This window comes from Phoxinus phoxinus (assembly GCF_949152265.1).
Source record: "Phoxinus phoxinus genome assembly, chromosome: 13".
NCBI classification, from domain to species: Eukaryota; Metazoa; Chordata; class Actinopteri; order Cypriniformes; family Leuciscidae; genus Phoxinus; species Phoxinus phoxinus.
The window spans coordinates 22,841,752-22,866,723 of record NC_136888.1 but is presented as its reverse complement, the minus strand read 5'-3'; the positions used below and the strand labels follow the sequence as shown (position 1 = coordinate 22,866,723).

The 24,972-nt window shown below is 39.0% G+C and overlaps 2 protein-coding genes across 9 annotated transcripts in view; both read right to left on the bottom strand.

Annotated features, from left to right (window-relative positions):
• qkia (QKI, KH domain containing, RNA binding a) overlaps positions 1–5,003 on the bottom strand; it is a 69,488-nt gene extending 64,485 nt beyond the window's left edge. For all 5 annotated transcript variants that reach the window (XM_079632952.1, XM_079632955.1, XM_079632953.1 and 2 more), the window contains exon 1: positions 4,568–5,003. In XM_079632952.1, the coding sequence (XP_079489078.1) occupies positions 4,568–4,712 (145 nt within the window). In that variant the 5' untranslated portion in view covers positions 4,713–5,003. The remainder of the gene's footprint in view (positions 1–4,567) is intronic.
• Positions 5,004–11,507: 6,504 nt separating this feature from the next.
• The window catches only part of pacrg (PARK2 co-regulated), a 163,408-nt gene continuing 149,943 nt past the window's right edge, over positions 11,508–24,972 (bottom strand). For 3 of the 4 annotated variants that reach the window (XM_079633000.1, XM_079633001.1, XM_079632999.1), the window contains one exon: positions 11,508–12,036. In XM_079633000.1, the coding sequence (XP_079489126.1) occupies positions 11,876–12,036 (161 nt within the window). In that variant the 3' untranslated portion in view covers positions 11,508–11,875. The remainder of the gene's footprint in view (positions 12,037–24,972) is intronic. The other variant, XR_013799988.1, reaches the window with a different exon arrangement.

Genomic DNA, 24,972 nt, shown 5'->3' with positions numbered 1-24,972 from the left:
AAACGACTCCTCCCCTTCCCAAAACACTGAATCAGCCTCTTCCTGTGCAAGATGGCCCATGAAAGCCCTGCTGTTCTCCTACACTGAGCACATGAGCATGAGTGTAGTTAGGAATTTAGTGACCGTGTCTGAAACATTGCATCAGTGTTAGCCTATAAGGATCCCAGCTACAGTGGCAAGATGATAAGTTTTAATCTGGCTTAACGAGAGCAAAAATGTTGCTGCTGTACCATCTAAATAAATTCTTCACTGTATGGAAAAGTTGTTGAAGAGTGTGTGCCTAAGGGTGTGTTGAAGGGTGTCTATGCGGCGTTAGGCAGACAGCGGTACTGGCAGGGCCGAGTCTGATAAGAAACCCCTGCACTCGTAAGAGAGACCCCCTGATAACAGGGCACAGCCTGACGCACACAGACATGACTTTATCAGGGGCCACACAAGGGCCGAGTCAGGGGCCAGTCCACACACACACACACACACCGCCACTGGGGGGGAAGGGAGAGAGAAAATGAGCGAGACTCCTGTTCCCAACGCTAACCCTGTCAACCTCTTCCTGCTATCCAATTTATCACCGCCCAGCAGGACACAGAAAAATAGAGAGAAACAAAGATAGAGAGAATAAAATTATCTGCACACTCACTCTTCTGAACCCTGGCTCGAGCCGAGCACCTGAGCTAATGGACCCAGCTAGCTAATTAAACTAGATGCTGTAAAGGGGTCCCGCGGGTCCAAACCTATAAGAATCACTTCCTGTTAGCACCTGGAATGACCTCAAACACGCTGCATCTATATTATTGTACTTTCAGAATACTGAGTCTAAAGAAGAAATTAATTCCTGATCACTGATGAAGGAATTTTACTTAATTACAGTATACAGCTTATGCACTGACCAATCAGAATCAAGTCTCTTATAGGATTATATTTATTCCAGAGAACTAATTAATATAGCTACACTACCACTGAAAAGTTTGGGGTCATTAACATTTGAGGAAGGATGCATTAAATTAGTAAAAAGTGACAGTAAGATTTCTATTTTAAATGCTGTTCTTTTGAGCTTCGTATTCATCAAAAAACCTACCCTAGCACAACCCTTTTCAACATTGATAATAATAAAAGCACCAAACAAACCTATTAGATTGATTTCTAAAGGACCATGAGACTGAAAACTGGAGTAATGATGCTGAAAATACAGTTTTGCCTTCATTTGGAACAAAATATATTTTAAAATATATTCAAATAGAACAGTTATTTTTAATCAGATGAATACAGGCTTGGTGAGCATAAGATACTTTTCAAAAACATTCCGATGACCCCAAACTTTTGAACGGTGGTGTACGCATTTCTAAGAGCCACAGAAAACGCAAACAACTTCCAGATCGAATAATTTCCTAACAACCTGTGTGAGCTTGAGAAATCAAGCTATTTAACCTTGACTCGTTCCTTCCACGTCTGTGTCCATTTCTGAACACCCATGCATTGAGCTCTGGCACTGGACTCAGCTGCCACCGACTTATCAAAGACACAGCTCTAAAAACACCCGCAGGGTCACCTCTGAAGATCACAAGCATGCTGCAAACCTGTCTTTCTCTCGTCAGCCTGACACACACTTGCGCAGTGCAGGGAGAGGGAGGGAGAGCAGTTGTCTTGTGCGGGGAACAGAGAGGGTGACGAGGGAGATGTAAGGGTGTTGGTTTTCCTTTGCCATGACAACAGCTGCAAACACACACAATCCATTTGAGTTATGAGCATTTGTGCGCAGCTGTCACGAGAACTCTTACAAGGAGACAACTCCGAGAGCGTTCCCACATTTCACCTCCAAACCCCCACACGCCGTCTCTTTCATCCAGCAGAAAAGTGTTGAAGCTGCAATGAAAATGTTTAAAGTCTGTGCTTTATTTACACATTAAACACTCCACAATAACAATAGCAGTGCTTAATGAAATACCTGAGAGATTATCATCTGTCTGTCTAACCTTCTCAGATCAGTTTTTTGCTGAAGAACAACAACCTGCCTTTTTCAACTGATCTGCAAAGTACCTCATACTGTGATATAGCACAGATCTGGAGTGAAATCTGATCTTGCATCAGTCAAGATGCAAGCACACGGCTCCCCTAAAACTCGTGACAGACCAACACATCAGCCAATTTTTCCATTTTGCGATTATTCACATCAATAACTGTGTCCAGTAAACAGAAGAAATCATTCCGTCTAGTGTCAGCTCCACTCTACCGCCAGCTTTGCCAATCAATATTGCACATTCAATTTCATCAAATATTATTTTTCCCGATTTTAATAAATGTTTATTTAATAAATATGTTTAAAATGGCATTATATCACCAGTATCAGCCACTTAAAACCCCATATGAGTCTGATGTAAAGCAGAGGTCAGGAGAGATAGCAGACGCTGGGTGTAGCAGTACAAATTTTCCTCCCCACGCATTAAGTCTGCGTATTTACCGTTACAAATACATGACTGGCCCACGTCACCCTGAGCTGCTCATTTGCATAGCCAAATTAGTATACAAATGCAGCAGAGATTTGACACCTAGTCCAATCCATGTGTGTGTTCAAAGAAATGTGTCACAGGGGGAAAAAAAAAACCCGAAGAATAAAGTTGTCCTCTGCGGTTTCAGCATTTTTGAGTGGATTGAGGAGAACAGATTACAGCAAGAGAGGAGCAAAGTTCAGGTAAACAGAGCAGAATGAGAGCAGATACACAAACATGAGGCTGAATCACTGCAGGAGAAACTAACACCTCGCTGTTTGGTGTCAGAGCACACAGCTTCATGAGAAATCTCTCAAGGAGACACTAAGGGACAAAGTAGAAGACTTCTTAAGAAAACACATCTGTGCCATTTACGTATAGAGACAGAGAGAAAAGAAAACGTCCTAGATGTAAAAACTTTTGTAGTTTGATAGCTCACCACTGTCCACATACTAAAACATTAAGATGTTAAATGAACAGTTCACCCCAAAACAAAAAATGTCTTTTTCTCACTCGTGTCATCCCAAACCTATTGTAGATTTTCTTCTTTGAACCATAAAGATATTTTGAAAAATGTACGTTTTACTGGAAGTCAATGGGCTCCAAAACAGTTTGGTCTCCAAAGTTCTTCCAAATATATTATTGATGAGTAAATTACGACAGATTAGATTGTTGTACAATTATTCCTTTAAACCACGTTTACGCGTTCAGTAAAAAATAAAATAAAAAAATGTATTCGTATTGAACATTTAAAACATGTAATCTCTGAGGACATGTCCCGTCATGAAATTGGCATTAGCTCAAGCAGAAAGTTTTAGCGGTGCGACTGAACAAAGTCAAAATCAAACAACCAATCTGAAGTGTGGTTTCTTGGGTTGTGTCGGTATGTGGAGTTGTGATCAGTCAAACACCAAACTAGTTTATCCAGTGAGGCACAGGGTGATTTTGCAACACGTCGAGAGAGAATACTAGCGCAAACAAAGCTGATATTGCGGCAGATTTTGCGGCTGCTCGTTCCTCTTTGTTACAAGACAAACAGAGCCGCGTGTTTGCACGTCAATAGAGCAAGCATTTGTGCACTTCATGAAACTAATGCAGACGGATAACGTGTGTGTGTGTGTTGGAATTCAAACCTCTCCGCATCTGAACAGAAGGAGACTAAAGCCTGACTATAAACTACATGCTATTCAGACACAAACAGCGCGTGTAAATAAACGTGTGAAGTGAATGAGTGACGATGCAGATACACAAGCTGCAATGAGAGAAACCTGCTGCATATCACTGCCACGAAAAGTATTTCCCCCTCTCAGATTGCATGGTAAAAATAAAAAAGCTTTACAAGCTATGTCAATGTCTAGAATAAACAGTAGTTTGTGTTGTGCTATTGACACAGATGTGTCTAGGCATTTAGACATGCTGCACAGTCCCTCTCTCTCACTCTCTCCATCGGGCGCATTCATGCAAAACTCATCTGCATGCCTCGAGGGGAAAATCTTAATCTGCAAACAAACAGCTAATTGTTCTGATTAAATCCTTTGTGTTCCGTACAGATACGAATATTTGAGTATGCCTGGATAAATAATCACATATACATTCATTCGAAAGAATAAACGTGAAGTTTCTTGTGTGCAGCTACCAACTTAGGCTAACCTCACTCACACCCTAAAATAAGTTATGAACCGTTCAAACGCCTGGCGATGTGTCATTTGCAACACGAGACACAAACTTAAAGAAGAATAAACTCTTAAAAGATCTTAGAAGTTATTAAGAAGTGAAAGTTAGCGAATATGACGACATGTAAAAGTTGTTGATTTAACTTAGCAGACTGCTAACAGCGCTAGCGACCCACACACGAAATGAAGGGGGTGGGGGGGGGGGGGGGGGGGACTAAGTTACTTTTAAAATTCTAACTGTTAAAAACTGTCCAAAGCTGTTTAGACATTTAAAATTAGACATGAAAAGTAAGTATATTAAAAAACAGAAACATCAACCGTCGGTTTGAGTCTCCTTCGCTGAAGACAAATAGTTTGTTAAGTTGTGAAACACCACATACACACTCGTGGTTCAAGTTTACACACACGTACCTTCGTCCAAGAGTCTCTCCAAATGTGTGAAGATGCCGCACAGGTTCGGTAAACTCGTCATGAGCTTCTTCTCGTTTAATAACTGCATGAGATAGTCGGGACTCGGCCTCGGTCTCTCCTTCACCTCCATCTCCCCGACCATCATCTTTGCACACAAACGCTCACAATCCTTCCCCCAGAAAAGAAAAAAAAGAAAACACAAAAGAAAAAAATAACGGTGCTTATCAAATCCCTCGTTCCCCCTCCAGGCTGCGGCAACCCTCTCCAAATATAATGTCTGATTTTAAGGTGCAGTCTCTCTCTCTCGCTTTCTTTCTTTCTCTCCCTTCGATAGAGTCGCGCGATGTGGACTCGTCGGGTTCTCTTCGTTGAACTGAGCAAGCGCTACTGCTCCGGACTGCCACCAGTGCGCGTTCGCTGAGGAACCTCCGAGAGCGCCCGACCCGCCTCGCGCCCATTGGCTGCGTGCACGACGCGAACGCGCGGGGTGGCCAATCAGCGCATAGTTTTGAAGAGGCGGGACTAGTGCCTTAACCACATGAATCAGTGCCTGGGATGATGGACAGAGATAAGAGCCAATAGTCAGAAGTTACCGCCAGCGGGGATGAGATATTGTGAAACGTTGTGACAACATGTCTGTGAAACAACAAGTTTTTGGCTTTTGTGTCTTACTTGGGTTTCGTATTATTAGGTGATGTTTTGCTTTTATAACGTTATTTGTGTTTTGGATTTGCAGCAGTTTTGTGCCATGTAATAGGCTATGATTCTCTGTGTTTAAGCCAGGAAGGCACTTCACGCAAGAACTCGAACGTATGTTGCTTTCTAAAATGTTTCGGAGCGCAATGTTTCTGGCCTTAAAATGGTTACTTTTTTTAAATATCAGTCTTTTTGGTGTTATTCAATATACATAGTCCTTATGAAAACACGATGAAATACACTTAGGAACACATAAACATGTTAAGTTATATGAAAAAAGACTATTATCACTCTAGACCAATGGTTCTTCCAAAAATGAAAAAGTGTCATTGTTTACTCACCCTAATGTTATTCCAACCACACACAAGGGAATACAACCAGTGAATAATGGAACAAATTTTCACGGTTTCCTGATTAATTTTTATTAGTTTTATAGTAGCCTAGCCTATTTTTTGTTCACTAAGTAGATTACATTTGCATTTACATTTATGCATTTGGCAGACGCTTTTATCCAAAGCAACTTATTGCATTTCAACACATTTTACATTCTTATCCGTTCTTCGGTAGATCAATCCAGAAAGGTCATGTGGTATGGACATTCACCTTCAGCAGTTATTTTTAGACAGCAGTATGGTTATTTTGACCAATCTTGACCATTTATAAAGCATTTCATTATTGAAAAAAAAAAATGGATATCAGATCAGTTTCACATTCAACAGTAAGTGAGACACATGTGAACAGGCGCTATCAGGTTGTGAATTCATGCTTAGCTGACCTTCTCCAGCTCCTCCGTTATCCAAATGGAAGATAACAGGTCACATTCCTTTAACTATTGACAACACAGCAGCTAATGATATCAGATTTCTAGGCCTACTACCAGAAAAGGACATTATCACGACGTTTCCCTGTGGTTCAAAAGAGATTGGCTCCAAATACTGTCCAGAACTGGATGCACATGAGCCAAAAATAGCTGAATGAGGGTTGCATTTTGAGATGAATGGGAACGATCCACTTATTATAGACCTCCTCATTTGTTTCCGCAAACAAATATATCCATATGAATCACTATGCATCCTCCTATTCACTTGACTCATCATCCTTTCTTCATTTAATCTAATTTTTCAGCTCAGTCACCTATGTAACAGACTGAAAAAAATCACCAATTTCTCAAGGCAGCACAAAAGATTTAGCATTTATCTCAGATAAGAATCCTCCTTATCAACACTGGCACATACATTTTCATTTTACTAGGCACAAGACAAGCCACATGTGCTGTGTGTGTGTGTGTGTGTGTGTGTGTGTGTTTTGTAGTGCAAGATATTAATCCCCACCTAAACCCTGCATTTTCCTCTTCTGTTAATAACACGGGTTTCATTCTACAATTAATCCAATTAATGACATTCCAGATAAACGGAATATGAAATCAGATGGTTGTGAAGCAGCGGGGAGCAGAGAGACGTGAGCTTCAGAGGGGGCATCAGTCATGATCCCGTGGTCAGCTCCGACCGGCAGATGATTAGAAAAGCAGTAGGTGGCATGACTGTGTCTGGAATATAACGTGAGCTCCCTTAAAGCACACACTCTCTTGTGTTATTTTGTTTGAAGAAAGCTATTAAAATAAACAATACAAAACCATAAAACAAGAGAGATTATGTGTAGGTGCAGGAACACACCAGAGAGTGAAATCTGGGTCAATTGTGATATCTAAAGAGAGAGAAATCACACACTGTTGAGGTGAAGTGAAGAGTGGCAAGGGAGCGTGTGCGTGAGTGTCATTGAGTATTTATGGGAGTGAGAATAAAAGCACGTATAAACCTACGGTAAACTAAAAGAAAACAAGAAATGGCTTTCTCTTGCTTAGTACGTGCAGATGTTGGGCAGTGACAGCACTGATAGATCCTGTTCTCTCCACCCAGTCCGGTATAATCTCACCGTGGACCGCCACGTCATTCATGGCTCCCCAGGGGTCTGCAGTGAAGATTACGGCAAACACACCGTCCTTCATCACTCACACAGGGAGTCAGGGACCACGGTCTTTGCACCACACAGTTTCTCCAAGACATACTTGAGTCAATGACATATAAGAATGTATAAAACACATGTAAACACAAATTCTTAGAAATGTACTCTTTGTATTCGTGTTGGTTTTATTAAGTTTTGAAAAGAATTGTACCATTTTCAAGAAAACTAAGTAATAAAAATGTCATGTGGGGTAACCATCAAGTAAAAGTAAATCATTATTTAAATTTTTTTTTGCAAACTATATTTTTCAATGTACATTTTTTGTCCTACAAATGTCATATATAAATAATTCATCAATAATAAAAAATTTTTTGAATACTCAACACACCCTTAAGGGAATCCATTTACGTTTTGATTCTTTGATGCAGAATTGTATTTTGAGTTCGAGGTAGTGATTAATTTAAGTGCGGTAATAAAATGGAATTAAATTCAAAGGACTTCGTAGAACTGCTGTACAGGAAGTTTAAAAAAATTTCCAGGTGAATGTGTGTTTATGTGTGTGTGATTGGTTCTCACGGTGGTCCAAAGGATAAGGACAGTGGTTGTACAGGCATTTGTGTGTGTGCAGAGTAACAGCAGATGTGTTTGAGTCTGATAAGAGCGTCTGGCTGAGGAAGAGGAGGAGCGAGGATCAGACAGCAGAACCCCACCGATCTGCAGCATGAGAGAGAAGAAGATCTCTCCAGACTCCTGCCGAAAAACCATCGGCCTCCTGTGAGCCTTCTTTAAAACACACCACGCTACACACCAGCACTACTTTAAAGAGACACCGTTTTCAAAGAATCCGATATTAGAAAAGACTGCTCAACGAAACAGCTAAATTCTGCTGCTTGGAGAAAGGCAAGATGTTACAGAATTTTAGAATTGCTAAAATGCACTGACGTCAAGTTAAAACGGCATACGCAAGCCATTTTACTGCAATAATCTGATGCATGTATGTATGTGAGTGAAACAGGATTTCAACTGAGAGAAAAAATAAAGCAGGACTTGATTTAGTCCACTGCTAATTGATTGGATTGTGAAAAGTGGGCTGTACGTACCAGAATGGATCCAGGTGGTGGTTTTTGTTTCAAGGTTTCAAGTTATTACATTTGAATAAAATACAACTTTTTATTTGGAACAACGAGCAAAATAAGACCAGGAATGCTATGTACATTTTTATACCCTTATTAGCCAGCATGAAACGGAAGATGGAAAATTATTGTAAATACACACACACACACACACACTCGCGCGCGCGCTTAACAACCTCTATCTTACCTGTGAAATCAGACGCTTCAAGTGTGTATGTTTTTTTTCTTCTTCTCACTTTATGCTTTTGCAAAAAGATTAAGCAACTATCTGTGGAATTATGGACAACAGGCCCCCATAATCACTACATTACAGTATATTACTTTCTGGCTCATGCCACCATATACAGTAAACATATACATAACGGAAGGATGTGCATTGTTTTGCCAAAGTATTTCCTTTAGCAGCTACAAGGACAAAAACTGTGGTGGTTTGTATTTTTTAAATGCGAGTCCCATGAGCTGATTTTTTACAGTGAGCTGAGATTTCTGGAACATTTCAATTTTTCAGTTCAATCTAGATTTGATCATACCGCCTGTAAATTACAGCTCTGAACAGACACAAGGGGGAATTGAGGTGGGATTTGCCCTCAAATTAGTTTTACTGCAACAATCGGGGTCAATAAAGAGACCTGGAGTCCCAGTTTGAGTCATAGAAACTGTGATTGTGAGAGGAATAGCTTCAGTAATCATTTACTCACTTCTATTCCCCCAAACTTGTATGACTTACTTTCTTCTGCGGAACACAAAAGAAGATATCTTGAAGTGTTTCAACTGTTTTTGCCAATACAGTGAAAGCCATTAGGGTCCAAAACAACTTTCATTTAATGGACAAATTACACTGAGGCGCTTAGTGTACTTTGCGACAGGTTTTCCTGTAGCTCAAACTGTAGAGCGTTTGCGCTTGCAACGCCAAGGTCTGGGCTTCGATTCCCAGGGAAAGCAAGATCTGATAAGAATGTAAAAATGAATGCAATGTAAGTCGCTTTGGAAGTGAGCTGAAGTAAAATGCATAAATGTAGTTTCACAGAAAAAAGTAAGTCATACAGGGTTTGGAATGGCATGAGGGTGAATAAATGTTGACAGATTTTTTGGGTGAACTATTCCTTTATGTCTGTTCTCATTTGCCTGATTTGGCTCCTTTCTAATTATATTCTAATTCAGTCGATTGTATAAAAATCCAGGCATATACGGTATAAAACAGGGACGAAGACGTTGGTGTGAGTGCAGAGGTAAAGGAAAAACATTAGACTGTAAGAATGCCAGATTGTGAGGAGCAACAGTGCAGAGGGGAGGGAGGGAAACGAAGGGAGCAGCAGGAATAAATAGCCCTCTGGGACCTATTCTTCTTGTTCAGCGCATCTGCCAGGGGCAGCACGAAACCCAACGCCAGCCAGTGAGCATGTGCAAAGCCCTGAGCTCAATGGAGATTTATTTCAGAGTGACTTCATGCTTCAGGTGTCACCCGCACCTCTCAACCCCAGACCACAACTCCACAGAACGGACAGGAGCTCTGATGTTTATTCCCAAATTTCACTTAAAAATGTTATTGATTTGGCCTCAGAGCTGTAGTAAAGAAGGTAAAAAAGTGTGCGTGTGTGTGTGTGTGCGCGCGCGCATATACTCTGTGAAATGAGCGTTTCATTGAGCTCCGGTTCGTGGCTTTCAAAAGCACATAATGTTGCTATCTGAATACTTGCTATCTGTCATGTGTTATTATGTGCACTCACTATGTCCCTTCAGGTTCAGGTGTGCTCTTCGTCTGAATGTAGATATATGTGTGTATGTGTGTCAGGTTTCTGTGCTTTGTTTTTTTTATTTTGAAATTTGGTATTCATGATTTCATGTTCTTTTTAAGTTTTGTTTTTGGTCTTTGTAGTTCTTTTGTTATGATTATCTTGTCTTTTGTGGATTATTGTTTCATTGGACACAACTGTGGCAATCGAATTCTATATGTAATTTCATGTGTTTCATGGTTAAGTCATGGATTATGTTTCATGTTAGGAGCCATTAAACATATTTTATCTGCACCTAGATCCAGTATCCTTGCTTCAAGGCTATGTTACGATGTGAGAGTGGATTTTTGGATCATTTTGGCATAGTCTAAAATCGCTTTAATATCTCCGCACACGCACTTAAAGAAGATACAGTCAAAATAAAATGATGGGAACAGACATTTAAAAACATTCAAATATAAAATATAAATACCCAACAAAGAGCTGACCTGAAGAGACATAAATAAAAAAAAGGAAAAACGAAATAAAGAAAGCCGGAAGCTGGGGTGTTGAAATGATCTGTTAGTGGAAGTCATAAGTGGGAAGGCGTATTAAAAGCTCAAAGTCTTTAAAATTCCAGTTGCCACGGATACACTCATATGAGATACCATTTGAAAGCGTGATAACTAAACTTCCCAGTAATGTCAGTCTTATTAACCCAGTAATGTCAGACTTTTTAATTAGACTTGGTTTAGATTAATTGTTGGCTATGAATATAAAAATGCACATTTTAAGCCAATATGACTTTTCTCCTACTATGTTTACTTTCTGTCAGCGCCTCAATGCATTAACAAAGGTTTATGAATATTAATTAAGTGATGATCACCTGATTCGCTAAAAGATGAAAGTTAACTTTAGCCAAAGAGGAAATATGCAGTTATTATGGGGCAAATGTATTCCCAATTACAATAGGTGGGAATAAATTGGTAGAAGAGATAATAAGAAAACAACAAAAACAAGTAAGAAGAAGAGAGATTTCAGGTGGTGAGTGTTGGAAGGTGAGTGAACAGCCAGAGGGGGAGTCTCACTATGTTTTTTTTTTTTCCCTAGAGGAACCGCTGAGAAAATTGGAAGAAAAAACAAGGAAATGTTCATTATATCAGGAAACAGAGCTACATTAGATCAGTGACTTTCTGTGAAAACTAACAGTATGATTAGAAGAGATTCTGTGGCAAGATGAAGCTTTTGAACACAATTAAAATATTCATATATGATGAAAATTATATGATCATATCAATATTACAGTTTTAATAAAATAATATAAAACGTAATTTAATTTTTGATTTTATTATTTATTATAGTTATAGTATATATATATTATAACACTTATAATACTTATATATAATGTAACGTTATTTTTGTACATTTTGTAATTATGTCAATTTTAGGCAGACAATATAGACTGATCTAGATAACAGCTTGTATTTGATATGCGTCCATTTTCTACATTTCTCTTTGGATAATTCTTTACAGAATGAAAATTAAATGCAGGTTAGTTGCCACCAAGAGATTTATTGACCCCTGTGCTCCTTGTGTCCATTTAGGAAGCTGTGTGTGTGGGTGTCTTCTCCGATACAGACAGCTGTGGTGCATATACTCATAACATCTGCATTATGACTTTAATAAAGTCAGAAATTAGGAATGTAACATAAGGTGTGTGTATGTGTGTGTGTGTGTGTGTGTGTGTGTGTGTGTGTGTGTGTGTGTGTGTGTGTGTGTGTGTGTGTGTGTGTTCTCCGCTCTTTTTAGTTGAGGAGGCAGGACTCGTAGGTGGGCACCATGTATTTGATGTTGATGAAGGCATCCTCGCCCCCGTAGCGTTCAAACACCTCAAGCGTCTCCTGGATCAGGTCTCCAATGTTCTCTCTTTTCTGCTGGCTGTAGTCAATTCCGTCACCTGAGTTTCCTGCACACAACACACACATATTAACATTAAATTAGCATTCGTCATGTTTAAAGGTCTAGAAGCCCTAATAAGGTGTATAAGACACACACACACACACACACACACACACACACACTGAATGAAGCAGCTCCGATGACTGTTCAGCAGGAGTGTGTGTACCTCAGATACACTGAACAAATCTGTAATGATTTATCAGGAGGAATATGTGTGTTTGGCGGATGTTCTTGTGCATATCTCTGCCGCTCTCTGATGTCACATTAGAGAAACCCATCAATCACTGGGTAACCTACAGCACTCTCACACACACAAATCAATACATTCACACTCCGAGTCCTCCACCATCACACATACACAGACTCCTCATAAACACACAAGCCCTCCCGCTACCTACCAAACAAACTTTCTTCTGAGGTCACAGGCCCAATTACACCTGCACAAGAAGCCTGAACACACACACACACACACACACACCTTTCCGTCTCTCCTGCCTGCTCATTAAAGGAAAGGATGACAGGCACATGAAAAGAGAGCAGTTAAGTAGGGAGCTTCTCTCTTCTAGCGTGTGTGAGTGATTGTTGTCTGTCTAGCGTCTGTGTAACTGTATGTCTACATCTGCTTTTCTTATTTACTGACTTATGGATCATTTCCATCTACTCCGTACACCAACTCCTCTCACACAGGTCTCAAAACACACAGCCGTCAATAAAATATTAGTACAAAAGAAGTCTTGTGCTGTGTAAATATGACCACCGAGCTGCTTAAACAGGTCTGTGTACAGATGAGCATGTACACAGACCTGTTTAAGCAGCTCGGTGGCCATAGTTATGCCCGCGGGCAGTTGCCCAGCTAACAGCCAAGGTTCTCTCAAAGTTATGAACAAATATTCTTCCAATAATTTAAAAAAAAATGTTTTGTTCAAAGTTATCTGGTCTTTAATGTTAAACAAAAACTTTATTTATAGATCGTTCATGGAATGTTTTTTTTTTTTTTTTACGTTTAAGTTGGACGTGTTTTAAATGTTACTACTTGTTTTAGAATGTTCAGAGAACATTTAAAAGTAACCCATAATGTTTGCAAAATTATTAAATGGAATGTTCCCTTAACATTCGCATAAGAAAAAAAAAACATTTTAAAACATTAAATCTGTTTAGGTTATCACAGCTTCTGTCGACTTGAATGGGAAAAGATGGAAATCACATACGTGAAAGCTGTAAAATCGTATTTTTTATTTTTTATATATAATTAACTTCTCAGCTAAAATCTGATAAAAACACAGCAACACTTTAAAACAATAATAATGCAAAATATTACAACTAAAAATGTTGATTAGGTGCTTAAGAAATATTTATTATTACACTCTCAGGTACAAAAGCTGTCACTGGGGCGGTACCCTTTCCAAAGGTACACCTTTGTACCTAAAGAGTAGATTGAAAAAAATTGAATGAAGAAAGAGTGGATATTGAATGAAGAAAGAGTGGATATTGAATGAAGAAAGAGTGGATATTGAATGAAGAAAGAGTGGATATTGAGTAAATGGTAATGGTACCTAGTAAATGGTACATATTAGAACTCTTTTAAAGAATACCATCCCTGTGACAGGTTTTGTGATGAATAGAAAGTTCAAAAGAATAGCATTTATTTAAAATAGACATATTTAGTAACCATTGAATGGAGGTATATTCATAATTAGGCATGTTGGGAGTCACAAAATAAAGGCTGTAAGGCTACATGTGGTCCTCCTGTTGACTAGATTCTCTATATAGTCAATCTGTATTGGATCCAAAAATAGATGCAACAGACCACCCTATGCTGTCTGGACCCCAGACACTCATTTCGATGGTGTGACCGACCGTCTGCTGTGGATTTGTACAGTTGTAACCAACAGGCTGCAAGTATCCTGTACTATCATGCTCATGGGCCACACCAGAGAAACCTGTCAATCACACTGCAGGCTCTGCATCATCCGCACATCAGAAACACAGGAAAATAAAATCAGCTCTCTCCGGTAATCCTTCCTTCAGGCTTTCTTCGCTTTCTCTTCCTCATTCAGCATCTTTTCACCAGAGCAGGAGGAGAGAGAGTGAGAAAGTAGGGGGTTAGAACGAGCAGAGGTTTTTAAAGCAAAGAGTTATATGGAGAATGCTTTGAAGAGGTAGAGCTTCATTCGCCATCTGCACATAAACCACAGAGATATGCTTCTGTTTGGAATCATGTGGAGTCCAGGCTCTGATCTATAGGGTTCAGGGGTGGTGTGAAGTTCAGGAAGGAGGATTCTGCATCTTTCAGAAACCGAAATCATACCAATAACCCCCGGATAGAAGAAAAACAAACAACAACGCAGACTTAAATAAATACACCTATTTCTGTATCAGTTATTACGATTATTCTCAGCCTCAGATGGCACATCCACAGACATGGATTGCTCAATACACATCTGATATAGATTGAACACAAAATGGCAAAAGCTTTCTGAAAATAATTACAATCTGATTCATCCTATTTCTGGGAATCAGAGTGCACAGATTTGTATCAGTCTGCCAGGAACCAAAGCTGTGTTTACAAGTTTCCATACAGTGAGCATCTCTGAGCAATAATTAGTTGCTGCTTTTTGAATTTTACAAGGTTCATGGCATCCAAAAAATGTAGTTTGTAATTCCTCCACAAGATATCCACGATTTATCTTCTCCATATTCCATTTTGTTCTCTGTGTTATATCAACTTTTCCTGGAAGCTTTTTCCTGTTTAAAGATTAAAAATATCCAATTCAAAAGTTTGGGGTCAGTAAGGTCTCGTTTTTGAAGTCTCTTATGGTTACCAAGGCTGGTACCGATTTGTAACATTATAAATGTCTTTACTGTCACTTTTGAACAATGTAATTAGTCCTTTCTTAATTTATTACTGACTCCAAATTTTTTGAAAGGTTTTTAAAACGAAAATTGAGAGATAAAGATTGAAATAACAACTGAAGTCACACTGTGTGATATAGAATCGCAATAATGAGAAATAAAGCCAACAATAAGGTGTGAGAAAGAATTTTACCCTCTGAGGTGGAAACAAGCTTTTATACATTCTCATAAAAAAAATCGTTGGCTTTTTGTCTTGGCTTGATCACATTAAATGGTCAGACAGTCGCTTCCTGTGTAAGTGGGCAGCTCTTGGCCAGATTAAGTTGCAATATGTTAGTCACAATCCGGCAGAGCAACTACATCCACATTTTTAATCTGTGTATAAACGGAGGGATGTTACTTTGTCTTGAACAAATGTTTCTCTTTGATTTCTCTGTAAAATGTAAATCATAAGGAAACCCACTTCCATCTGTGTGAGTATATCTGTTCTCTCTCTCTCTCTCTTTTTTTTCTCTCTCATCTGTTCATTGTAAATGTAAGGTGGGTTTCAACAGCTGTCTTTTTCATCCCCCCTCTTTGACTCTTTATCCACACTCTATTCTCATCCCTCGCTCCATTCTTTCTCTTTTACTCTTCCCTCTTCGCATGTAGGCAGCCAGGTTGGCGTCAAGAGGGTTGTCATGCCAGAGCAACTAATCCTTCTCTCTTTCTCAGTCTCTCTCTGGACATGTCCAGGGCTGGAGCTATGCTCTAGGGCAGCAGCTGGAGAACTGATGGTTCTTGTGTTTGGGTTTAACTGGACTGATCCACGCACAGAATGTTGATATTGGATTACACTCCCGCTATCGGCCGACAGGGTGTAAAGAGAGTACAAACAGTGCAGCACTGTGAGGCAAGACATTTGCCAAATTACCAAGTAAATCTGTCAAAATAAACACAACTCAGATGACTGCTCACCACATAAACATAAGAGAAAAGAACAAACTGTACTTCTAAACTAATTTTTTAAATTCCAGTAAAAAAAAAAAAACCGGTATTATCATGTTTTCCAGTTAAAAATCTAAACCTAAGAGTTAATTTCAGAATGTTTATATTTTAAGTAATTTAACCCCATACAATTGAGTTAGGTTTAAGCTTAAAACAAAAGCAACAACAACAACAACAAATTGCCAGTGAGTTAAAAAAAGACATTAAATTAATTTTAATACATTTAATTCAAGATCATATTATCTTGAAAACACTGGCTTCTCAGGAAAAAAATATATTGTTTGAATGGTGTTTAGTTTTATTTAAACTAGAAAACAAGGAAAAAAATACTAATTTAGACGATGATATTTGCAGAAAACCTAGTCTGAAATGGCTTGTTACGTAGCAAGAAAACAAGCTAGTTTTTTTCTTCTTCAGTACAAACCAAAGGACTGAAGCATTACATTAAATGAGCTACCATGTTATGTGTGTGTGAGACTCGTACACACTCAAGCACACATCATCATCACTAACTCAGCACTGCATCATCTCTGTCTCTGCCATCTCTATCATTAGCACCTTATTAACAGATTATGTAGCTCACACATTCATTCTAATAAACACTTGTGCTTTACATACATATATACACTATAGCTAGCTCTGACGTACACATCACAAACCACTATATCATCCTGTACTCACACACACCAGGTGAGAACAAAGATGTCAAATTAGCAGTTACTCTAAATAATACATAAAAATGTCCTTATTTTTTTTCTTTAAACATTCTCAGCGGTTCCTCTCACAGGTCCTGACCTTGCGTGAGCTCTGCTAATGGTGGTAGCATTAATATTCATGTCCAACAGCTTGATGAAATGTACCTTTGCACCGTGAACAGGTGTGCATGTGTGAATAGCTCATTTACACCTCATAATGGTGTGTGCAATTGTTCATGCAAAACAAAAGTTGTGATTCATCTCAGGTTTCATCCACTAGTTGATTTGGTTCATAGTTTAGAATTCTTTGTGTGAAGAATTTAGTAACACTATACAATACGGTTTCATTTGTTAACATTAGTTACCAACATTAGCTAAGATGAACTAACAAAGAACAATAACTCTAGTCTACAGCATCTGTTAATCTTAGTTAGTATAAATTTCTACATGCACAAATACATTTTTTAAATTAAAAGTTGTATATGCTAACATGACCATGCACTGTAAACTAACATGAGGTAAACTGTAAACTTTAACTAAAATGATATTGCTTAAAATTCATGGTATTGCATTAACTAATGTTAACGAATGAGACCTTATATAAAGAGTTACCAAGAATTTTTGGAAAGCCCTGATGAGAAAAAAGGAGATTACTTTGAGGTGTTGAATTTACAGAAAGAATGAAAATGTTGATATTGAGCTATGAAATGTATAGCAAACATGTGGGCAAAAGAAAGAATGAAGCAATGGCCTGACACAGCAAAGAAATAGTGGATGTATAAAGATGGTGTCTGAGTAATCAGTGTAGTTAAGCTCCCTGAAAAGCGGCGTTAAGCTGAAATACACACAGGCACATACAGACAGAAATGGGGAAATGCTCCACATGTAACATGAGGGCTGAGAGATTCTCATGAGTTGCTGTTTGTGAAAGATGAGCTGGGGGCCCAAGACAGCTGGGAATGAGATGAAGAGTTTTTTACACCCAGACTTGACCCATCGTACTGAAGTGTTGGGGAAGAAGGAAGGTTATTTCAGTGTTATTTAGTCATTTGCCCTGGCAACAGCTTTAGCTGATGATACTTCAACTACAGAAAAGATCTTAAGGCATTTTTCACACCTAGTTTGTTTAAGCACTCCAGGCGGTCTCGGGCTGATAAAACATGCATATGTGAACAACCCAAATGATCTCACACCCCTTTTCCAGCAGAATGGTTTGCATTCTGGAGCCAGAGCCTGTCTTTGGCCAGGCGAATTGGAGACCGTCACGAACCGGCCACGTGTTTCCACAGACTTGAGGAGCTAATGGTGACGTAACGCTGTTATGTGTTGTTTATGCGACTATAACCAGACAGAAAAAAAACCCCATTGCGCATCCCATGTGTTTATGCAGGCAGTGCAGCACTTCTGTTTTGTTGTTCACATTACCGTGAGTGATTCTAGCAAACCGGCTATTCTCAGCTGTCTTTTTCGGAGATAAATTGACATTGAAACCGTTGATTCACACTCTCGCAAGCTGGGTCTAGTGCATAGTTATAGATACATATTTAGATATAAAAGAACAATGTAGAGCAATCTTATTAGTTTACACATTTTTTGGGCCAGAGTTGATCAGATTTTTCAAGTCCGGAACCCCCTTTCCGGCAGTGGAAATGCGCAAACAGGTTTTAGAAACAGACAAGGGCCAGAAACCCGCACCAGAACCGTGTTGGTGGAAAAGGAATATCAGACCACCCAAAAAGGATGCTATAAAGTGTACTATATAGCCCCTTTTGCACTGGGTAGTTATTTCTAGGAACTTATTTCTAGGAACTAGCCACCAGGGTTCCCCAAGGGCCATTTTCCTGGTTGCATTCGCACCACCAGTAGGAACTCTGAAGGGACGTGCTTATTGTCGTGACTTCTATTTTGAAGGCACTGAGAGAACGGCAGAGCCTGAGCACACATGCAGCACCCTGCCCTCGTAGTGTTTCTGTTTTTAAATGTTATATAACATTTCTATTCTAATATCTAAAATCAAACATTTACCTTCTAAAATTAAACACTGCTGCAGACATTCATATATTAGCATTTGTTCAGTTTAGCACCTTGGTCTATCCTAATAATTGCGGCATCACCTATGCCAGAATGCCACATTCAGAGTGGTTACCCAATCATAAAATAAGGTAGTCACATATACAACTTTTAAAGTATAGAGCAGCAAAACAAGCCTGAGAAAAGGTAATATAAAAAGAGACTACAACATTAAGAATAACATTACAAGTGAGCTTAAGGGCTCTTTAAGCCCATTAAGCACTTTCCTATTAAATTGTCCTTTTGCTGAGATGTAATAAACACTAAAATGCCCATCTTTTATTCTCCCTGTTTGCTGTGATTGGTATTTCCTTACAGTGATCAGTTAGCTGCATGTCACGCTAATGAATTAATGGTCTGTAGTACTTATGAACCTCTCCTTGTATGTCCAAGAGTTAAAATGCTCTCTGCTCCCTCCATTAGTGGGATGAAGAGCCTTTAGACGGAGCGTCTGATCCGTCTCTCCACTGCTTTACCTTCCCCATAGGGCCTATTAGCATTCCAATCCATTCCACTCCAGGGGTTTTCATTGGTGGAGGTTATTCATTTCTTAAATATGATTGGCTGTGGGGGAAAAGGGAGGGCGGGAAAGGAAACCATGGCCTGTCAGAGTGATTAAATGCATAACCCAACCATGACACAAGCACTCTGATAAGCTCTCACTTTCTTTGTCTTTCTTTCACTCCCTCTTACTAAAATCCAAAGCTATGTGACACAAAAAATTCAGAGGGTTCGTGTTCTCTCTCTCACTATTACGAGAAGAGGTGCAGCTCTCCAGTAAATGAGCGTTTTATGAGTCTTCAGGCAGGAGCTCGGTGTGTTTATGGACAATACACCTCCTTAACCGAGTTTAAGAACGCTATTTACATAAAGCCCAGTGTGTGTGTGGTTCATGTATAAATGATAATTAGTGTTCTGTAAAAAAAGAGGCTTGGGGAGCAGCAGCTTTCAAGGACCACATAGGAAATCATGGGAATGAGGTAGCTTCTGAGAGCAAAACAACATGCTGTATGACTCGCAGTCAAAACAAACCGGTTACACTGACAGCTGCCACATCACTTGATAGATCAGAGATAAGATGTTTTTCGTTCTCATTCATGCGGACCAGATTCAGGAAACCATCAGGCTAAATTCCCAAAGCAAAAACTGCTAAAACAAATATCTTTCATTCTGTGCGAGCATATTGGAGAGTTAGTGAACCATGTCAGGGTGTTAAGCGCATATGTTGGTTTATTGCTAGCAGATGCCCTTTATTTAAAAGGAAGAGGAAATTGAGGTTACTCACAATGTGGTTTTCTATAAGCTTAGGTAGTACTAAGTCTGTACAGTAATCATAAGTTTAGTTTAAGGAAATTAATGTCATCATGTCTTTGCAAATCCATATGACATTCTTCTGGGGAACACGAAAGTAGGCGTTTAGAAGAATGTTCACACATATTTAAAAAAATATGTTCTCATATATATATATTATATTATATTGTATTCTATTCCATTTTTTCCAATCTTATTTGTGCGGCCATATATTAACACTTGGCACAACATGAACAGTTACAAGACACAAAAGCAATGCTGTTCGATGCAAAGTTTGACATCGCTGGCAATTATTTTTTAACTAAAATACGGACTTTTAGTGCTAATTTGACAGTGTGACAAAAATATCTGTTCTCTTGAGCCCAGAAAGGACATTGTGGTGAACCAATACTTTTCACTTCTAAAACTCAGCTGAACATCATTACAAAACAAATACATGCACATTAAATGAGTTAATTTGCTGAAATATTGCAAACCGAGTGTTAAAAACGAATATAGAGACAGAGAGAGACCACTAGCAAGACAACGGGAGTACGGTAAGACAAAGAGAGCTAGAAAGACAGGAAGGGAGAGAAAGACCTGTACCGGGATGTGCTTTTTCACTTCGTCCCACATGACTACCCTCCTCATCAGTGGTGTAGTGGTAAAGGAATAGCCTCTCGCTGCTCACCTCATTACCGTCTGTATACATGACACAGACTCACTTCTTCCTCTCTCTTCTCCCTCAGGGTGGATGCTTAAATGACAGCTATTAGCCAAACACAGGGCTATTTGTTTTCATATTTCCTGGGCCCGTGCTATCTGACATGATTCTATTTGTGCCTGCAGTGTTACACTGCATGTGTGATGACTGATGGGGCGCCAGGCAGAGCTGGTTTTGCTTGGCTGCTAAACTGGGGCATTCGCGGAGGTGGGAGGGCACAAGACACTGATATACCTCATACATCATATGGAAAGATGGCGAGAAAGACAATTTGTACATTCCATTTTTAGGAAATATTGTGATTTGTATAGACAAACTAATACAATTTGATTTTGACTATAAGACAGAAAGAGATGCATCATATAGCACCAAAAAAGAGAGCCATAACATGGTAAACATCGACATCATTCCAAATATTCAGATAAGTGGTCTAACGATATTGAACATTAAAATATCGTTAAATATGTATACTACAATTAAAAAGTTTGGGGTAGCCTAAAAGTATGTTTTTTTTATACTTTTATTCAGCAAAGGTCATTCAATTGATCAATGGTGACAGTCAAAATTATATTTTAAATAAATATGGTTCTTTTGAACTTTCTATTCATCAAAGAATCCTGAAAAAAGTGTATTATGGTTTCCACAACTTTTAAACAAAGAACCCTTTTTTTCTATCAACACTTGAATGTGGGTAATTTTAATAAAAAAAGTTGAGAAAAATCACATTTTTGTCAGTCTACATCCAGATCGGATTCAGAACGATGATCAAAACTCAAATGGAGTAGATCGAGTCCATCAACACCCCCCTAAGCTTGCACAGTCCTATATCTCGTCCTGGGTCGACAGTTCAGTATATTCAGTAACATTAGGCAGTTTTGATTTATATGCTGTTTAATATTGATGATCGCGTTATTTTATATATGCATATGATTACATATGATATAATAGCTTGTTTCTGCATCTTCTTCGCGTGTGTTTTGATCAGGAGATGCAATACTCTTTCAGAACATGCAACGCCCCCTACCATATAATAGTGAAAACACAGAAAGACGGAAAATTCCGTCAATGGCGGTGTTTTCTCACAAATGACGGAAAATGCATCTTGTCAACCTTATTTTGTTATTATTAGCTTAATTTAAATGTCTTTAAGCAAGGAAATAACATCAAAGTTACTGGCCACTGGTTTTATTTCCTCACCAAATCCCAGGTTTAATCACAAACAGCACTTGGCAAGTGTTCATTTTGGCCCCTGTAATTGAGGCACGGCATTCACACTTCACACAGGGACAAAACACACACACATTTAAACATGAATGCATCCGTTTATAAACAGCTTCAGTAAAATGATCAAGCATGCCGTGAACTGCAGAGCTTCCCTGAGTGAACGCCTGACCTCTGTAACTCTCTCAGGGGTCACATGACTAATGTTACCTGTCATTTCATGCTTTCTAAACTCTAATGTTTTTTTTTTCTTCCTGTATGTGCCTTATGAGTGTAATCAGAGCTGCAACATTAAACAGAAGCCTGAATAAGGAGCAGTCAAGTTTATTACATCAGTCAGAATGAGAGTGAGAGAGACAGATGGGCCACCAGAGGCTACCACACACTTCCTCTCTATCTCTCTCTACACTTACTCACCTCTCTTATCCACTCCGTTTATGCTTTTTCTCTTACATCACATTCCTCCTTTGTCATGTAAGTGTGTGAGAGCAAGTAGGTGTGTGTGCAGGTTAATGTGTGGGTGGAAAGCATCTGGGTGTTTCTTTAACTATGGGCACATTTATGTCACAGGGGGTTGGTTTTTAAGAAAACTAACAGATTTAGCCCATTTATTATTTTTTTATATGAAATTTACATTGAAATGGTCCTGGAAACTTTTTAGCATGAAACAAATTACAACTGCACCACAATTGTGTCATCATCTTCATCTCCACAAGTGACAAGTAAGTGTGTTAAATGTGATATCCCTGCTGAAAAATCCCGAGCACAAACCAGAATTCCATGTTGCATTCCAGCATAGTCATTCTGTTCTCAAGCAAAACTGGTCCAACAGCTCTCCCGCTTCCAATGCTGGTCCCAGCATGCAAAACATTATGCTGATGACCAGCAATGCGGAATTTTTCAGCAGGATTGTGAAGAAATCGAAAAATCACAGAAAATAGCACCTGTCAACTGACCTCAAGCTAAAAGTCTAGCATTATGCAAAACTGTGAAAATGTTATTGAAATGTGTACTTAAGATACATTAAGTGTTAGCGAATTAGCCTTAGCAAGAAAAAGGAATGTGACATTTTATTACGAAAATGTTTGAATGTAATTGTTAGTGAATGTAATAGAGAATGGAAGCACTGATCTCTTTGGAAACGAAAAACGAATAAAGTAAATAAAGATAATAAAAAGATGAAACCTCACCGCTGTTCATAAACTGATCCTGTCCATCAACACCACCAGACAGTGAAGTGAAAAAAATAGCAGAGAATGTAAGAAATGTATTGACAGAAACGAGAGGATCAGAAAGAGGGCAGAAGAAAAGCAATGTTCTTGTGAGTAAACAACACACAATCAAACACAATGACACAACATGCTCTACCGAACACACTTAAAAGCAATGTTTTTAAGCAACAGAACACAAAAAAAATATCCATTTCTATCTCACAGATCTACAACCCAGGCTTTAGCCATTTTTCTGCAAAATTATATTACGTTGCTTCTTGCAAATGTCCAATGAGTGGATCTAAAAGCATGTCGAGTTTTATCGGAAACAAATAAACGTTGGTTGTTGTATGCAACGCGGCTATTCAGAAATGAAATGCCTTGTAAGTATCGCTAAAAAGTTAATGCTCTATTGTGTTTGAACCCAACCGATAGTGTTAACAAAAACAAACATGAGTTAAAAACACATTGTTGAAACAGCCATTCCATTTCAGCTTGCTTATACAAGTCTTCGAGCTGTTTTATCGTGACCCATGTTTCACGGGACTTCACGGAATTTGTACCAGCATCCCATGTTTGCGTTTGGTTTTGAGAGAGGAAGTTAGCGAAATGGCTAACATCACTAAAAGCACCTTCAAGCAAGATGACAGCAGGTCACATGTTTGTACATGTGAGCATGTCAAGCTATCATGTAAAACAATCTTAACTGACATAAACAGGTTTAAAGGGTTAGTTCACCCAAAAACTAAAATTCTGTCAGTAATTACTCACCCTCATGTTGTTCCAACCCCATAAGACTTTCGTTCATCTTCGGAACACAAATTAAGATATTTTTGATGAAATCTGAGAGCTGTTGCCTAGAAGCCTAAAGGAGTGAGACAGCTCTCAGATTTCGTCAAAAATATCTTAATTTGTGTTCCGAAGATGAATGAAAGTCTTGTGGGGTTGGAACAACACGAGGGTGAGTAATTGCTGACAGAATTTTCATTTTTGGGTGAACTGACCCTTTAAACCTATACTTTTTTTGAGTCCGGCTCACTGGGTGTAAATCAAGACTTTTTTTTTTTGCCACCATCAGTGAGTCACCATTTGAATTATTGAACCCAACTGAAATCCAGTTTCATCACCCGTGAAACCGGTTTGAGAAGCTTTTAAAATCTGTGCCAATCTACATGTTCACACACACACAATTGATGGGGAATGTTGATTAAAGAGCAAAAATAAACACACACTCGCGACTCACGCTTCAGAGTCATTAGTATTCAGCTCTAACCATCTACTCCCTAGTGTATGTCTCAGCAATGGCTGCAGGTAACAGTTTTATGAAAGCGAAGGACTAGAGAGAGAGAAAGAGAGAGGTGGAGGGAGGGAAGGAGGTAGAGAGGGAAATGCTTGCCTTTTTTTCTTCAAGAGAGAGAGAACAGATTAATCCTGTGATTTCAGCTGCCTGTATCTGCTCAATAGGGGAAATTACGGCTGGCACAAGGCTCCATTTTCATTAGAGTCCAGACTACATATATATTCAGGCTCTAATTGAGGCCAGGGCCCTCCTGCTCTATAATCGGGCCCTCCATAACTGTCTGTTTAGATCTTTCTGCTCCTTTCCCTGCGTTTTAATGATTTCTGTGTGTAGCGGCCCATGGCTGTTTAACGGATCACTTCCTGCTCGGCTTGCCTGTTCGTTCCAAACAAAGTTCGGCGAAATGGAGACGATTCATCACTTTTGGATTCGCCTTTGAGAGATTGAAAAAAGAGAAAGAGAATGTGGATAGCTTGCACATCATCCGTATGCCAGATTTAATGAGTAATGTTTAGCGGAATGGGAGAGATGCATGCTGGGAGAATTTTCGAAAGGCATGTTTTTGTGCTTTCAAGACCGTGTGGATGTCAAA